Source organism: Miniopterus natalensis, chromosome 3, assembly GCF_054644295.1.
Source record: "Miniopterus natalensis isolate mMinNat1 chromosome 3, mMinNat1.hap1, whole genome shotgun sequence".
Classification (NCBI taxonomy): Eukaryota; Metazoa; Chordata; class Mammalia; order Chiroptera; family Miniopteridae; genus Miniopterus; species Miniopterus natalensis.
In genome coordinates, this window is record NC_142083.1 from 95,148,996 (window position 1) to 95,166,982 (window position 17,987).

The following is a 17,987-nucleotide window of genomic DNA, read 5'->3' on the forward strand; positions in this document are numbered from 1 at the left end:
ATAGTGGGAAAAGGAGGGAGGAACACAGGAGGTACAGCAGGGATAGTTCTTATCGGTTCTGTTTGTGCCTGTTCTATGACTTTCCCATCCCCTTCCAGAAATCCTGATACACAACGATCACCCCCTGCAGGCCTCCGGCACTCCATCCTCCACCCCATTCAGGCTCTCAGGCGAGAACCTCATTCCCTGAACGTTGGGACAAGCCTAAGTCACCTCCTCACTTCTTCCCCTTCTCAGACAGGCCACATCAGTGACTTTCTCCTATGAGTTCTGTTACCAGCAACGAGCTAAAGGGATGCTCAGGGAAATGCTGGGAGCTACAGAAACCATGAACGGCCCCGGCAGGAAAAGGACCAGAAGCAGCAGTCCATCAGTAGTTTCCTGCACAGGATCCCCTGACCAACACTGTCCTGTGCCCAGCTAGAAAAATCAATAAAAGGCTTATCTCCAAAGATCTCCACAGAGGATCTCCAAATGTGGTATCTGGATAATGCACATATTCTCCACTCATATTTTTATTGGACTTTTAAAGATTACACAATGTGCTAGCATTTTTTCAAAAGAGAGCAATCTTTCTGTAAGTTTCATAGTACCTAGTTTCACTCCCCTAAAAAGCATAAAAAGACATGGAGGAACCTTAAATGCATATTACTAAGTGAAAGAAGCCAGTCAGCAAAGGCCATACACTGTGATTCCAACTATGTGACATCCTGGAAAGAAGAAACCACTGACAAGTAAAAGATCAGTGGTTGCTGCATGCTAGCGTGGGGGGGTGGGGGAGGGGGGAATCATGGGATCACAGAGGATTGTTAGGGCAGTGATACTACTCCTTATGATACTAAAATGGTGCATACATGACATTGCACATTTGTCAAAAAAACAGAGACTGTACACAAGAGCGAACCCTCATGTAAACTATGAACTTTAGTTAATAATAATGCATCAATATTGGTTCATTGGTTGTAACAATTGTACCACACTAAGGCCAGATGTTCATGATGGGGAAAACTGAGTTAGTGTGTGTGGAGGGTGATGGGAACTCTCGGTCCTATATGCTCCATTTTCTGAAAACTTAAAACTGCTAAAATATAAAGTGTAATAATTTTTTTAAGTAACAAAAAAACTTAAAAAAAATATCTCCTCCATCGGGCTGGCGTGGCTTAACGGTTGAGCATTAACCTAGGATTCAGGAGATAGTGGTTCGATTCCTGGTCATGGCACATGCCTGGGTTACGGGCTTGATCCCCAGTTGGGGCCGTGCAGGAGGTAGCCGATCAATGACTCTCTCTCATCATTGATGTTTCTATCTTTCTATCTCCCTCTCTCTTCCTCTCTCTGAAATCAATGAAGACATATTTTAAAAAATATATATTTCCTCCATTCTAAAAAAATTAGGATCTAAAAACCTGAGAAGCATTTCTGTTGCATACTTTTTGAAATGTCAGGTTCCCACCATGCGATCCCAAGGCAAGAGGTGGGAGCTGGCACATCCCCCCCAGGATCGAGGCAACCACAGAGGCAGGAGGGCCAGTCATGTGGACTAAGGGGGAAATCCATTCACTCACAGGACAAAAGAGGACCATGGTCAAATAGCACCCCTGCCTGCTCCACCCAGGTTTCAGGGGAGGCAGCCCCATTATAGTGGCTCACTCTTTCAGACCAAATGGGAACTTCAAGTACAAAATGTGTTGATGTCTTTTACTATCCTGAGTAATAAAACACTATATTAAGTTTCCTGGGGCTGCTATATCAAATTACCATAGACTGGGTGGCTTAAAACAATAGGAATGTATTCTCTGACAGTTCTGGAGGCCAGAAGTCTGAAATCAAAGTGTCAGCAGGGTTGAATTCTCCCTTCCTGTCCCTTCCAGCTTCTGCAGGGTCCTGGCGATCCTTGGACTTGTGGCTGTATCACTCCAGCCTCTGCCTCCATCTTTGTACTGCCTTCTCCCCTCTGTGTCATCTCCCTTTCTCTTCTAAGGACACTCTACCTAGCATGATCTATCTGATCTTGAGATCCTTAACTTAATTACATCTGAAAAGACCCTTTCTCCAAATAGGGCCATGTTCACAGGTTCTGGGAAGATGTGTCTTTTGGGGGACCACCATTCGATCAACTACACCGACCTACACATAAAATATTTTAAAAAACCGATGTAATGTCCTAGCAGAAATGTGAGAGGAATAAAACAAAACACTGATGATAAAGTGTATGCTCTAGGAGACATAAGGGTCCAGTGCTGACTACATAAGTGACAGGATCCTGCGATACTGCTGGAAAGGCAATTCTCCAGGTGCTCCAAACAAAAAAGGAATGCTCTCCTCCTGATCTAGCTGCACTCCTAGAAAATTCAAGATGTGCCAAACCACACAGAACCTTCCTACTCAGGCCATGTAAGCAGCCTCTTCAGTCACAGGGGCTGGCAGTTCATCTGAAAGCTGACACATCAGAGTCATGACACCCGAGGTCTCCCACCTGGCCACACCATGCCTCGAAGTCAGTACAAATCCCAGCTAGGCACTGGCCTCCACATGACAGGACTGGGCCTGGCAGCCCCCTAGTCATACCCAGAATGAACACAGGGGACAAAAGGCAGGTGGCTTCTGCCGTTGGGGGGGGCTCAGGCCCAGCTGGTACAAAGCTGTGAAGGGTGAACATGTCCAGGTGGCCTGGTGGTAGTGGGGGGAGCCTGTCTGTGCTGACAGAAATGATAGTCAGGAAGTGAGCCTGCATTATCTGAGGGGTCACCAATCCCTAGGGCAGCTCCTCATAGGAGGGACATGAGACACAGAAGGAAAGCAGTGGAGGAATCCTGTGGTGAGTTAATATTCAGAATGGCTGCACACCGCCCCCCGCCATTTTACAAAGGAGCCAAGGCTCAGAGGACTGACATGCAAGGCGTCAGGCCCACTGGGCCACAGCCTAACCCGGCTCCCCTCACTGGGTAACAGAGGGCTAAGGGGCTGGCAGTGGCCACCACAGCCTTCCCCAAAGGCTCTTCAAGGACTCAGAAGTTTCCAGTGTATTAAAAAAAATTCCAGATCCAGCCAACTGGGCTCACCTGGCACCTGCCCCACCCCACCTCCCAACTGGTGGGACACAGTGATGGTGGTGTCTTCTGTGGCTGTGCTCACAGACCTTCCCCAAGCCTTGGCAGATGAAAAATTACCAACATCATGTAATCATAGCAACCTTGGCTTCTTCTGGGGACAGGGGGTGGAGTAAAGCAAGGCATTAATCAAAGGTCGCTAGTAGATGCAGAAAATGGTTTGAAATTTTTTTTAAATTTATTTCACAGAGAGGAAGGGAGAAGGAGAGAGAGAGAGAAACATCAATGATGAGAGAGAACTGGCTGCCTCCTGCACACTCCCTGCTAGGGATCGAGCCAGCAACCAGGGCATGTGCCTTGACCAGGAATTGAACCGTGACCTCCTGGTTCATAGGTTGACACTCAACCACTGAGCAACACCAGTTGGGCTGGTTTGAAATTTGATTAAAACAGCAAAATGAGTCCCCTGCTCTGGCCTTGCTTGGCAGCCTGGCAGAAGATGACAACAACACCAGAGTCCTAACTGTTCAGCCTGTCACTCTACTAACAATCAACCCAGAAGCATCTCCTGTCAAGAGTCTCAGATGTGTAACACTCATAGTAGACACCCATTGACCATGTGCTACAGCCAAGAGCCCCACAAAGCCCAGAGCCCACCAACTATGGTGCCACCCATAGTGTACACAGGGCTGCAGAGGGAGCCCTGCCTTGCCCTTCCAGCCTTTTCTTATATAAACAGCCCAGGGAACCACTAAGTGAAGCAGGACTTGCACAGAGGAAGAGGTGTAACAACAAATTTCCTCTCAGCTCTCTCATGAAAACCACTTGCCTCAAAGGTAACAAAGTCCTCAAACTCATCAGGGCAGGCCTGTGGCTCCTCGTCCTGGGCAGGTACAATGCTGCACAGTTGGCCATCAGAATCTGCGGGAGAGAAGACCCAGACTTAGCAGGTAACCACGCAGAGAGGTCATGGGGGAAACTATGTGAGTGGTCAATGGAGCCTGGGCTGGCTGTGAGAAACCCAGGGGGGAAAAAGGTTAGGACAAGAAAGTGGGTCCCTGGCTAAAACAACACTTCGTGGCAGAGTTCTCAAGCAGTGGTGTCAAGGCCAAATGGTAACTACTTCTTAAAAGAGCTGGGCAGCATAGCAAAAGAGAAAGAGCACGATATCAGCTCTATGACACTGCTCATGGCTTTAAAAAGTATTAGATGCCAGATTTAATTTTTTGACAAACTGTACATGTTTGGGGAGGGGCAAGTATGATGAAATAGCACCAAAATAACACCTTGTCCTCAGTGAACTCACAGGTAGTTTTTCTTTTCTTTTTTTTTACTTACCTTTACCTTCTACAATAAATGTTTCATTTTATAGTACAAAAAAGTTGAAAAGAAAAGCAATCTTTTCATGATGGACAGGCTGTAATTCTGACACCAGCAATAGAAACATCACTTCTCAAACACAACCAATTCCCACAAGAAAAGGTACTAGCTCCCACAGTCTCCTGGCCATGTTCAGGTGTAACACTTTCTAAAGAGTGTGTAAGTTATGGAATGATGTTTCCTGATGTTGCCTTACTACTGTATACTGTCACATCGTAAGAGATATTTATTTGGTTTTTATCCTGACACAGAGCTCCTTAAACTCTGGGAATTTCCAGCATGATGGGGTGGAAAGAGCATCTTTTGTTATTCATTAACGAGTCCCTTTCAACCTTACCCGGGTTTAAACTAATGAGGCAACTCTTGGAGGATGGGGCTGGTTAGGGGAACCGACCTTGTGATTAGAGGACTGGAACTTTCAGCTCCACCCCCACCTCTTGAGAGAGGGAGTGACTGAAGACTGAACTAATCACCAAAGACCAATGACTTAGTCATGCCTGTGTAATGGAACCTCCATAAGAAAACTCAACATGAGGGGGGTTCAGAGAGCTGGGTTAGTGAACACATCATATCAGGAGAGTGGTGCATCCCAAACTCCACCGGGTCAGAAGCCCTGCATTGTGGGCCCTCCAGACCTGCCCTATATATATCTCTTCATCTGGCTGTTAATTATAACCTGGGTTCTATGAGCCATTATAGCAAATTATCAAGCCTAAGGAAGGAGCTGTGTCAAACAGAAGTGAGGGTAACCTGGGCACCTGAAATGGGGTCTGTGCTAACTCTGGACAGTTGATCTCAGAATGAATTAAATTGCAGGACACCCAGGTGGGGTCTGCAGAGAATCAGAGAATTGCTTGGTGAGGAAAGCCCACATACTGGGTGTCAAAGAGTGAGCAGAAAAGAGATCACAGTAGTACTTATTTAAAATATATCAGTTACTTATTCAATATTCTTTCACATAATCTAACATAACATCAGTCACTTATTTAAAAAGTGGAGTAGAGTCTTTGAGGGCCAAATGGAAGAGAAGGGCTTCCTGAATGCTCCTGGGGAGAGTACTCTGAAACGATCATTACCAGCTACAACTGGACCATGTGGGAAAAATGCTGCCCTTCACATCCCCCAATCAAGTTCTGAAGGGTCAGTGGTTTGAAGTCACTATAACAGTCAATATAAATGGGGAAGGGAGAATGAATGTTGAAGGAACCTCACCACAGAGCAATAGCTAAACACATGGCTACTCCATCCAGTTTCTAAAGAGGTCTCTCAATGATAATGCTTTCCCTCAACAATTATGCAAATTCAAGCATTTATGCATTCAGTAATTATGAGATGCCTTTGCCAATTCAATACTGCTTTGCACTAGTGATTAAGACCCTTAAACCAAAATCCCTTATATGGCTGTTGTTTTGTATTGTCTTCCCTGGGAGTGTGGCTAAATATCTGAGTGGCTCAGACTACAGTGGAGTGAAAGAGTCTCAGAGCACAGCAGGCTAGACCCGATGCAGAGGGGTGCTGGCCTTTGGCTCCAGCACTCACTGCCTGCCAAGCCGGATGACAGCCTTGGAGTCCCCTACACCGGAGATTTGGATCTTCGGTGCAGGTGAACTACAGGAAAACTATCTGTGCTCTTTTTGAAGGGGGAGAAGATTGTTGTGGACAGAAGTTTTTGGTTTCTGGGACAGGAAGGAAAGGAGGACCATTATCCCAGTGCAGTTTGAGATCACACATATATTTTGTAAATGGCTAGCCTGTTTGGGGCCTATTTTCCCTTTTAAATGTTAACAATCTTGCTTACACTTACAAAAACTGAAACACAGAATTTAAAACTCTCAAAACTTAGCCAACCATTTCAGTCACATAGACATGTGTTCACATTCCAGTAGTGGGCATATGATCTAGGCGTCTTGCCCCACATGGTGAAGAGAAAAATGTGAACATAGCTGGCATTTTTATATTCTTGGTGGGAACTAAACAGAACCCGTCTATCAGTTTTCTTCTATAAAAACTAAAACAATTTTCAATTAAGTGGAAATTTTTTATTTTTTGGAATGAGTTTTAAGGTTCAGTAATTTAATACAAGAGAGGAAGGGAGAGGGAGAGATAGAAACATCAACGATGAGAGGCATTGATCGGCTGCTTCCTGCACGCCCCCTGCGGGGGGTTGAGCCTGTAACCTGTGCATGTGCCCTGACTGGGAATCGAACCTCGATCTCCTAGATCATAGGTGATGTTCAACCACTGAGCCACACTAGCTGGGCTTAAGTGGAAATTTTTAATGTGCATTTATCTTATTCTTCCAGAGCCTGGAGAGGAAGATGGAGGAGAGAGGGGGAAGGGAACAGTCAGAGCAATGGCCTATTTGTAACAATTCCCTCTCTGTCTCATTCTATTCCTGAAATAAGGCCTGTGGCTATGACAGTAACAATCTCCTTGCACTTTCCCTACAAACTGGGTCAATATATCCAGTCATTTGCTACGCTTCTCCTGGATACATAATAAAAGTGTGACAGACAAGACAGGCTGTGTGTGGTCACGATGGCACACTGGAGAGAAGAGCCAAAGTGAACTTGTACTGAAATTCGGCTAGAGTAATCACACTTTCCACTCTTCCAAATGCTATGAAATAACATTTCACAATCATCTTTGACTTGCTTTTATTCTAATTCTACTTTCACTCTCCTTTCCTAACAAAAGTTAAATGATGAAGTCAAACTACACACAAAAAATTACAAATTACAAAAACAGTAAAGACAAGCCCACAGCCCTGAGCAGGACTGCAGTATATCCAATGCACGGGGTGAGGTGTCCCCCAAGCCCACACCAGCTGCAGTCACCTGGAAGCCCAGCTGCTCATGCCCACTCCAAAAGATAGACTTGCCCTGCTGGTGCTGAGCCAATGGGCCACTCAACAGCCTTTCCAAAGGGAGTCTGGGGCTGCAGTTGAACTGTGAGGCCTCTTGACAAAAAGGTTAAGTCCTCCCATAGTGCCCACAGCCCAGTCATGCACCTCTGATCCTGATGGCCCAAACCAGCCACAGTGACCTCCCTTCAACCCCCAAATGCACAGGGGATGCTCCCCTCAGGTCCCCCACCTGGACCATGCCACCTTTTCCCAGACTTTCTCAGGGAGGCCTCCACTGACCACCTCTGGCTTCACCCTCCTCCTGAGTGCCTATTAGCTCTCGTAACTATACTGCCTCATTGCTTGTGGGCTGTCCTCCAAGAGAACGCCAGCTCCTAAAGGCAGGGGACTCTGTACTTTCCAGAGTCTGGAACAGTCTGGTTCAACAGTACCTAAACCCATAGTCCTTACAGGTCTAAGCTGTGCCCTCCCTAGGCGGCTGCCCCTCCATCCAGCCTGATTCAAGCTCTCATCACTAAAGCCTCCTCAGCCCACCCACTCAAGGACCCTGCCCCATCCGCTGGCAGGCCAACCCCCTCACCAACCCTGTCCAAGGTCTCCCAACTCTCTGCCCCCTCAACCACACACCCCAGAAGCAGACTTTCCCCCACATTCTAGGTTCTACCATCTCACTTCAGAAGCAGGGGTCTGCTCTGCACAGGCTAAAGTCAGGGCAGGTGGGTGGGGGGACATCACCTATGATGCACCCGCAATGTGGTATTATGTTGAAATCAAGCCTCGCCCTCTGGAGACACTTCTATTCCAGAATGTTCTTGCCATTGGAAAAACATGGCACTATTTTCTGAAGAATCCATGATAACTACAGGACTGGCTGGGTTGGGTTTTTTTAAATTAAATCAAAGTGGAAATATTACCAACAAGAATGCAAAAACAGACACCCAAGCAATCCTAGTGGGGTTCAGTGGTGTGTGGGCGCTGGCAAGAGGCAGGACCTTCCCAAGGTGAACTGATTTGGGGCCTCAGAGTAGCAAGGGGCTGCTCTCTGATACAGAAGGAGGTGTAGCTGTAGAGAGCCATGTGCCTAGGGGATGGGGACACACCCCATATAGCAGGTCATGTAAGCAAGGAGAGGTTCAAGTGGGAGAGCAGACTGGAGAGAGCTCTGATATAGACAGAAGAGCCCTGGCCAGCTCCTCTCAAGCAGACACAAAGAACCCAAAATCCTTCCCAGGGCCCTACCTCAGGCTTCTTTCTGCCAGCCCCTTGGAAGGACAGAGTGCCCCAGCTACAGTAGGAACATGCCCGGCAAAGGCAAGGAAGAGGGTGGAGAGTGCGGTGCACAGGCAGAGGCCCTATCTCAACAAATCCAGGGTGATAGTTGCCCATTAAGGAAAGATCAAGACTCAAGGAGATGGGCCATTCTCAGATGACATTTTCTCTCACTAGATTGATAAATATAAACTTCAAGACACATGCAACCCATGAGAAAATCACACAGGTCAGCAGCCAACAACCCTTCCTGCTTGACAGATAGAGAATCAGCCTCTAGAGAGACAGCTCCTCTCCCTCACCAGGGAGGTCAACGGCCAGATAATTTTATTACAGTGGACTGGGTTGCACCTGCCTGAATCACAAGTTTTTAGGGAGCACTGACTCCCACGTCATGATCTCCCAGGAATCCTGCAGAGGAGCCTGCTCCATTTCGTACTAACCGTGGCCCAAAAGAACAGAGAGCAGCCACCAACCTAGACTTTGACTAGAGAGGGCCTCAGAGCCATACAGATGGCCCCAGCACCATCTCTCACTGGCCACTGCCCACACCCATGGACCCAGCTACCACTGCTGCTCCCAGCCTTGACACTTGAGAGGAATCTGGGCTCCTCAACCACCTGAATTCGAGGAAATACAGTCTCAACCCTCGGCTGGAAGGGGTACAGACCACCAGGGGCATGTCCAAGGCCGAGAGCTCCTCCGGGCCCTTTGGTTTTAGTCCCAGGAAATACACTGATGTCATCATCCCCTGTGCTAAGGTTGTGCAGCTCAACCCCCACCCGTCACACTGACAGCAGCAGCACCTCCCCTGTTGTTCCCTCCCTCATTGCATGCTCTGTACATACAAGGTCCCTGGCTGCTGGTTCATCACAGGGTCTCTGGGCTGTGCTGTATTCATATGTGTGTGGACTGACTAGGTGAAAGAAGTAGTAACACACAGGGCTCCATATACAGAATGCTACTCAAAGCCATCTGGGACTTGGTGTTTAGGAAACCCAGGCCCTATGTGACACTATTGGGCAATAATTTTGGGGAGGTGACATATAAGACAGGTGAGACTCGATCACAACTGCTAATAAGACCTCGGGTCCAAGGGTACCCCCCTTGACTGGGCCACCATGATGACTGTGGGCTCTGCTGTCTCTTTATGCCCCTCTTTCTCTGACAAGGTGCAGTAAGGAGGGGAAAAGCCTGTGACTGGTGACTTCCCAACACCGTGACCCCAACAGCACCTGGCTGAAGATGAAGAATGAGAAAGAAAGGTCTATTCAGAGCTTGAGTTTCATTTGAAGAGGAACATGCATGGGCAACTGGTAAGAGAGTAAAATAGTACAACCACTTGGAAGAAAATCTGGCAGTTTTGCAAGAAACTAAACTCACACACACATAGCCAGCCACCCTACTGCCAGATACAGGACCCCAAGAAATGAAAACGTGTCTACACAGGCCTGCACACGAATTTCACTAGAAGCTTTATATATAACCCCAAACTGGTACTACCCTAGCTTCAAACAAGTATCCATCCTTGGAGTACAAGCATATGATGGAGCACTACTCCAAAACAGAGAAACAGACTCTTGATACTTGAAACAACACAATGAATTTCAAACATCACACACAGGGGAAAAAAGCCAGACGAAAGAGCAGATACTGATGATCTTATTTACATGAAGTCCACGAGAAACAAAACTAATCTATGGTGACAAAAATCAGCAAAAAAGGTACCAATAAGAGGGAGGGATTACTGGAAAGCCATGAGGGAACTATCTAGGGGGATGCTAATAACTCCTGACAGCGATATGCATTACTAGACCTAAGAATTTGTCAAAATTCACTGAATGGCACACTCAAGGTTTCACTGTGGGTAAATTTTTACTCTAAAAAGACTGCAAACAAATCTTGAACTCTGGGTGAGGACTGATACCACGCTGAAGCGTTTCGGCTGAAGTGTATGGAAGTATACGGATTTGAAATGCATCCCATTAGAAGGAAAATAGACCGTTGAATAGATAGGAACAGATATGGTAAAATTCTGCCTGCAGAATACAGATGACAGATATACATACGGGTGTTCACTTGTAACTCTCTCAAAATTTTTGTAAATGTCAAAGTTTTCATTAAAAACTCTCTGGGGAAAGTGGCAGTAGCTCTCTAACATTAGGGATAAGTAATTAAGTCGGTCAAGTCTGGAAGACAGGGTGTATGAGGAGCAAAGAACAGGAAAGGAGAGTGAGCATCCTGAAACCAGGGGCATTTTAGGTGCTTCAAAGAGCAGGAGAGACATTAAGTTCAGCAAAAGGAGTCTGAGGAGTGAGGGTCATTAATAAGGGGTGGCTGAGCAAGAGGGAAGGACAGTGGTGGAGCTGAGGAAGGGGTGAGGTGATGAAAGCAGAGTAGGGATAACTGACCTCCATTTCTGATCGCCGTGATCCCGTGGTAGAAGTCTTCAAAACTGATCACGCCGAGCCCACTGGGATCCAAGTATTTTGTTAAGTCCTTCACCTGCAATTGCCAAGTGAGAATATGTTACTCAAGTGCTTACAAAATTGGAAGGGGAATATCATGCACTTGACCTTTTCACCACATCCAGAGAAGCAGCCTACTTGCCAGGTGCGGTGCTGAAAATAAGAGCCACTGGTTCCTCTGAGCCAAAGGTCACCAACAGCTCCAGACAGAGAACAGGCGGTAAACTAGGGAGAAGGTGCCAACAGCACCTGGGAATCATGGAATAAGATCCTGCTCTCAAAAGTCAATAGCCACACTTCTTGAGTGGAAAGATAATCTGGAGTCAACATTTTAGGTATTATTCTAGCCAGTATCTGGACTACTACACATAGCACAGACCCAGGCATCCATTCTGACAGCTGTGCAGAGTTTTTAGGAAAAACAACTTAGGCAAGTAGACCTAAGAATCATAAAAAGTAGGATAATTCACACATGAATATTACAGAAAATGAAAATCTTCAGAAAGAAGACACATTTATATTTCTAAGTATAAACTGGATTTCATCTACATTTAAAAGTTTTGCACTTCAAAAGCCATTAGTAAAACTAAAAGATAAGACAGACCGGGAGAAAATATTTATAAATCATATATCTGATAAATGACTTGTATCTAGAATGTATAAAGCCCTAACCGTTTGGCTCACTGGTGAGATCATCAGCCTGCAGACTGACGGGTCTCGGGTTCAATTCCAGTCAAGGGCAGGTACTTCGATTGCTCAATCCCTGGCCCAGTTGGGGTGCTTGCAGGAGGCAACCAATCGATGTGTCTCTCTTTCTCTCACATCGATGTTTCTCTCTCTCTCTTTCTCTCCCTCTCTGCCTTCCACTCTCTCTGAAAAACAATGGACATCCTCGGGTGAGGATTAAAAAAAAGAAGAAAAACAGAAATCTCACAGTACAACAAGAAGACAAAAATACAGTATTTTAAAAATGGGTAAAAGACTGCCCTGGCCGGTTATCTCAGTGGTTAGAGCATCTATCCATACAGTAGACTATTATTCAGCCATAAAAAGGAATCCTAACACATACTACAACATGAATGAACTTCAAAAACATTTGGCTAAGTAAAAAGGCCAGACACAAATTATATCCTTCATCTACAGGAAATTTTCAGAAATGACAAATCTATAGAGATACAAAGCAGGTTTGTGGTCGCCTAAAAATTGTGGGGTGGAAGTGAGATGACTGCTAACACACAAGAAATCTTTCTGGGGTGTGGAAATATTGTAAAACTAGGCTGTGGTGATGACTACATAACTATAAATTTAATAAAACTCAATGATTTGTACACTTGCAGTGGGTAAATTTTAGGGCACATAAATTATACTTAAACAAGCTCTTAAAAATAAATGAATAAAGGCCTTGGCCGGGTTGCTCAGTTGATTACAGCGTCATCCCAATTTGGCAAGGTTGCAGGTTCAATCTCCCATCGGGGCACACACAAGAGGCAACCAATGAATGCAAAAATAAGTGGAACAACAAATTGATGTTTCTCTCTCTCTCTTTCTTTCTCTTTCCTTCCTCTCTCTATAAAAAATAAACAAAGACATAAAAAGAATTCAAGAGAAAATGACAAATACTGAAGAGTAAGGCAATGATACATCAGTATGGCTAACAGAAGTCCCTGAGAAGAAAAATCAAAGCAAAGTTACAGAACAAATCTTAAAACTATATTTAAGAGAACTTCCCTTAAAAAAATTAACTGCATATTGAAAGACTACATGGTGTACCTAAGAAAATCAACTCCCAGTCCCAAAGGAGCTACTTCAAGACTTAATCTGGTAAATTTTTTGGACTTTAAAGGGAAAAAAATCCTTTGAATAGCTATGTGAAAATCAAGTAACTATAAAAGAAAATCATTTTATCATTAAACTTTTCAGCAGCAACGCAAGAATATTCAAATTCCATCATCCCAGGTATTGAGGAGTAGGGTCCCCACATCACTATGAGTATCACGCATGTTCTATGTTTTTTTTTTAATCCTCACCCGAGGATATTTTTTTCCATTGATTTTTTTAGAGAGTGGAAGGGAGGGAGGGAGGAGGAGAGAGAGAGAAACAGAGAGAAACAGAGAAACATTGATGTCACAGAGACACAGTGACTAGTTGCCTCCTGAATGTGCCCAGACCAGCTGGGGATCGAACCAGCAACCCAGCTACGCGCCCCTGACCAGGAATTGAGCCTGTGACCTTTTGGTACATGGGCTGACGCTCTAACCCCTGAGCAAACACTAGCCAGGGCTCAAGCATGAAGTTTTAAAAACAAAACAAAAACCTTCTAATTCTGCCCAATTAACATTGAGCACCCATAGCCCCTAGGTTGTGATATTTAAATTCCATTTCCATTCAAAGGAATCAGCACCCTTGGAGAAATGCCAGGCTATGTGCAAGTTGAACCTGGAATATCTTGTCATACCTGAGAGCAAAGAAGCTATCAGAGACTTTATTAGGTCACATCAAAGAACTCAGGCACAGCCAAAACTGAAACAATATGAACACTGATGAGAATGATAAATACAACAGACTGAAACACACTACATTTTAATCAATGAAAGCATAATTATGGTAAAAAATAACTAGTCATCATTGAAGGACACTAATGAACCAATTTATCATTGTGAAAACTAATAAAGGGAAAAGAACCATGCAGTTAGCCTACCTTTCCTATTCAACTGTTACTCAAGGTAAGCAATGGTAGTCATGAGGGGAAGTGTCTCTTTAAGAAGCATTCCAGTGCTTGCTTGTGCAGCACACATATAAAATTGGAACAATACAGAGATGGCCCCTGTGCAAGAATGACACACAAATTCGTGAAGCACTCCACATTTTTTAATAGACTCAAAATGGATAAGACTTAAATGTAAGTCGTGAAACTATAAAACTCCTAGAAGAAAACATGAGCAGCAAAATCTCAGACATCTCTCATAACAATATGTTTCCAGACACATCTCCTAGGGCAAGGGAAACAAAGGAGAAAATAAACAAATGGGACTACATCAAAGTAAAAAGCTTCTGCACAGCAAAGAAAACAATCAACAAAATGCAAAGGGAGCCCACTGTATGGGAGAAGATATCTGCAAATGATACATCTGATAAGGGGTTAATATCCTAAATATATAAGGAACTGATACAACTTAACAAAAGGAAGACAAACAACTCAATTAAAAAATGGGCAAAGGGCCCAGCCAGCTTGCCTCAGTGGCTGAGTGTTGACCTATGAACCAGGAGGTTCCCAGTCAGGGCACATGCCCGGGTTGTGGGCTCGATCCCCAATGGGGGGCATGCAGGAGGCAGCCAATCAATGACTCTCTCATCATTGATGTTTCTATCTCTCCCTCCTTCTCCCTTGCTCTCTGAAATCAATAAAAACATTTTTTTTTTTTTAAAACAGGCAAAGGACCTAAACAGACACTTCTCCAAAGTGGACGTGCAGATGGCCAAGAGACATGAAAAAATGCTCAAAGTCACTAATCATCAGAGAGATACAAATTAAAATGACAATGTCTCACACCTGTCAGAATGGCTACCATCAACAAATCAACAAATGACAAGTGCTGGCGAGGGTGTAGACAAAGGGGATGTTTCTAATGATCCCAGACCAAAGTTCTCCATTCACAGGCTTTCAGGAAAAAAAAATAGTAAGATTGAAATATAAGAACCTGCCCTTTCTTGAACCAAACCAAGAGATGTACACCAAGAACAGTCAGCAAGCCAGCACTCTCCTGCAAACAGACACATCAAGTTACAGAAACTATGGGAGGAGAATCCACTCTGCAACCATCTACAAGGGAAAAGAGCTGGGTCCTACAGGATTATTCTAATATGAGAAATTTACTAACACATTATATTGATTCTGCAACAGATGTGGAGACATAATCTGCAAGAGAAGAATGCAGAACAAGCTCTCTAACTACAGTTTAACACCAACTACAGAAGTACGGCTCACAGAAATCACACTGAAAGTACAGCACTTCACAGGGAGAAACTACCCCCATTTCTGCACCTTGTTATGACAACCACACTTGAATTATAACATTTTCAACAAAGCTTATCTTATCAGAAGCTATTGTGACACTATTAAGCACCTCAACCTTTCTAACATTTACACAACACTCCAGCCAACAAAAGTAGAATACATATTCCTTTCAAGCAAGTGCTCATGAAACATTTACCAAGACCATAAAACAAGTTTCAACAGATTTAAAAAATTTCAAGTCAATACTAGCCATTAGGGAAATGTAAATTAAAACAAAATAAGGTGCATACACATCTTTTTGGGCATCTAAAATTTAAAAGATGGGCCATATTGTGTACACCTAGTGTTTGTAAGCACATGGAGGAACTGGAATTCTCATACACTGATGTTGTGAATGTAAAATTACATAACCACTCTGGAAAACTGTTTGGAAATTCCTTAAAGGGTTGACCATATATCTACCATAAGATCTAGTCATTTCACTCCCAGGTATTCACCCAAGAGAAATGAAAGCATGTGTCCCTACAAAGACCTACGCATGAATGATCATAGCAACTTTATTTGTACTGGCCAAAAAAATTCCCCAAAAAACAAAACAAAAAACCACACCAAACCACCCATATGTCCATCAACATAAGAACACACAAATTGTGGTATTCCCTAAGATTTTTTTTAAAAAAGAATCAGTAATGGTGATAAGCAAACTGTTCCTAGCGATTCCCTTGGCTATTCATAAACTTCACACCAGACCTGCCAGTGGGGAGAAAAGCAACTCTCAAAAGCCTAATTACAGATCATTTCTGAATGTCCATACTGAGGCCTGCAGCTTGCCTACCTCATGGCACCTGCATTTTTCTTTTAAATATTTTTTTTATTAAAATATATTTTTTTCAATTAGTTTACACTCAATATTATTTTGTATTAGTTTCAGGTATACAGCACAGTGGTTAGACAATCATATACTTTACAAAGTGTTCCCGCTGATATTTCTAGTACCCACCTGGCACCATACAGAGCTACTACACTATTACTGACTGTATTCCCTATGCTGTATTTTACATCCCTATGACTATCTTGCAACTACCAATCTGTACTTCTCAATCCCTTCACCTTGTAACCCAGTCGCCCAATGCCCCACCCCTCTGCCAACCATCAGTCTGTTCCCTGTATCTATGAGTCTGTTTCTGTTTTGTTTGCTCATTTGTATTGTTCTTTAGATTCCACGTATTACTAAAACATATGGTATTTGTCTTTCTCTGACTGACTTCACTTAGCATAATACCCTCTAGGCCCATCCATGCTGTCCCAGATGGTAAGATTTCATTCTTTTTAATGGCCATTTATTAATCACATTCTTGATCTTTTCTTCTTCTTAAAAAAGACCCTTCAACATTTCTTGTAGTACTGGTTTGGTGGTGATGAACTCCTTCAGCGTTTTCTTGCCTGGGAAGCTCTTTATCTGTCCTTCAATTCTAAATGACAGCTTTGCTGGGTAGAGTCATCTTGGTTGTAGGTCCTTGCTTTTCATCACTTTGAGTACTTCTTGCCACTCCCTCCTGGCCTGCAAAGTTTCTGCCAAGAAATCAGTTGACAGTCTCATGGGAGCTCCCTTTTAGGAAATTACTTTTCTCTTGCTGCTTTTAAGATTCTATATCTTTAATTATGATTTGTCTTGGTGTGGGCCTCTTTGGATTCATCTTTGGGACTCTCTGAGCTTTGTAGACTTGTATGTTTATTTCCTTCACCAGGTTACAGAAGTTTTCTGTCGTAATTTTTTCAAATTCTTACTCCCTCTCTTCTTTTTCCAGCATCCCCATGATGCGAATGTTGGTATGCTTGAAGTTTCCCAGAGGCTTCTTACACTGTCCTCATTTTTTTTAGATTAGTTATTTTTTCTGGAGATTTCTCCTGTTCTCTCATTTAGGACCTGTTTATTTGTTTCCCCATGTTGGCTGCTTCCCTATGTTTGTTTCTATGTATTAGGTAGAGCTGCTACATCTTCCAGACTTGGTAGAGTGGCCTTGTGTAGTAGGAGTCCTGTAGGGCCGTAGTACAGCATCCCCAGTCACCTGAGCTGGGAACTCCAGGTGTACCCGTGTGGGCTGTGTGCACTGTCCTGCTGTAGTTGAGCTTTGATTGCTACTGATATCACTGGGAGGGATTGATCCATAGGCCGATAGGCTGTGAGGACCATCTAAGACAACAGTAGAGGAGCTGTTGTGTAGGAGCCAACCTTACGGAGCAGGACTTGCTTCAGTGGGTTCTGATGCTTGCGAAGTCCACCCCTTGAGTGCCTCGCCTGTAGAGGTGGTAGGGTTGTAATCCAGCATGGTCTGAAGCTCTTCACCGGATACACTCGCTCTGGGGCTTCCCAGGTGTAAAGGCCAGCCACCTCCTGTGCCCTGCCTGGGGACACCCGGCAAAAGCCACAGAGCTATCTGAAGATGGCTGCTGTTTGTGCTGGGCTTGGAAGTACCCAGGAGAGGCCAAACTGCAAACCAAGGCCAGCTGCCACTAGTGCCAGGCCTGGGGCCACTTAGCTAGAGGTATGGGATACACAGAGGCCAGATGATGCTGGCTTGAGAGGCTTTAGGAAAGTACAAAGCATGAGGCAAGAGAGGTTATTTGTATGGAAAAGCCCCTGGAAACAGTATGGGTGGGCCCACAAGTTGGATGGGGCAGTGTCTCAGAGAATCACTAGGGCAGGGCAAACAGGGTTAGCAATGTTGATGGAGACTCAGATATTGTGTCCACCTGCAGGTTTTGTGTGGGGAGGGCTCAGAAAAAGAACAATGGCCTCTGCCAGGACTTCTGTTTAGGGGAACGCTGCCCCTCCAGCTCTTGCTCCAATGCCAGACTACTCAATTCCTCCCTGGATGTCCCTGGTGCCTTTCAAGGTGCTGCCCCCATGCTAGACCTTAGAGCAAGTGAGTCCAAGT

The 17,987-nt window shown here is 44.5% G+C and overlaps 1 protein-coding gene and 1 pseudogene across 1 annotated transcript in view; one reads left to right on the forward strand and one right to left on the reverse strand.

The window, feature by feature from the left end:
• The window catches only part of RAB11FIP3 (RAB11 family interacting protein 3), a 91,528-nt gene that overhangs the window by 31,284 nt on the left and 42,257 nt on the right, over positions 1-17,987 (reverse strand). Inside the window, exons 2-3 of the mRNA XM_087815756.1 lie at positions 10,977-11,070; positions 3,880-3,971 (exon numbers count right to left, since the gene is read on the reverse strand). Coding sequence (XP_087671882.1) covers positions 3,880-3,971; positions 10,977-11,070 — 186 coding nt within the window. The remainder of the gene's footprint in view (positions 1-3,879; positions 3,972-10,976; positions 11,071-17,987) is intronic.
• On the forward strand, positions 13,806-13,902 carry LOC148093574 (U6 spliceosomal RNA; annotated as a pseudogene).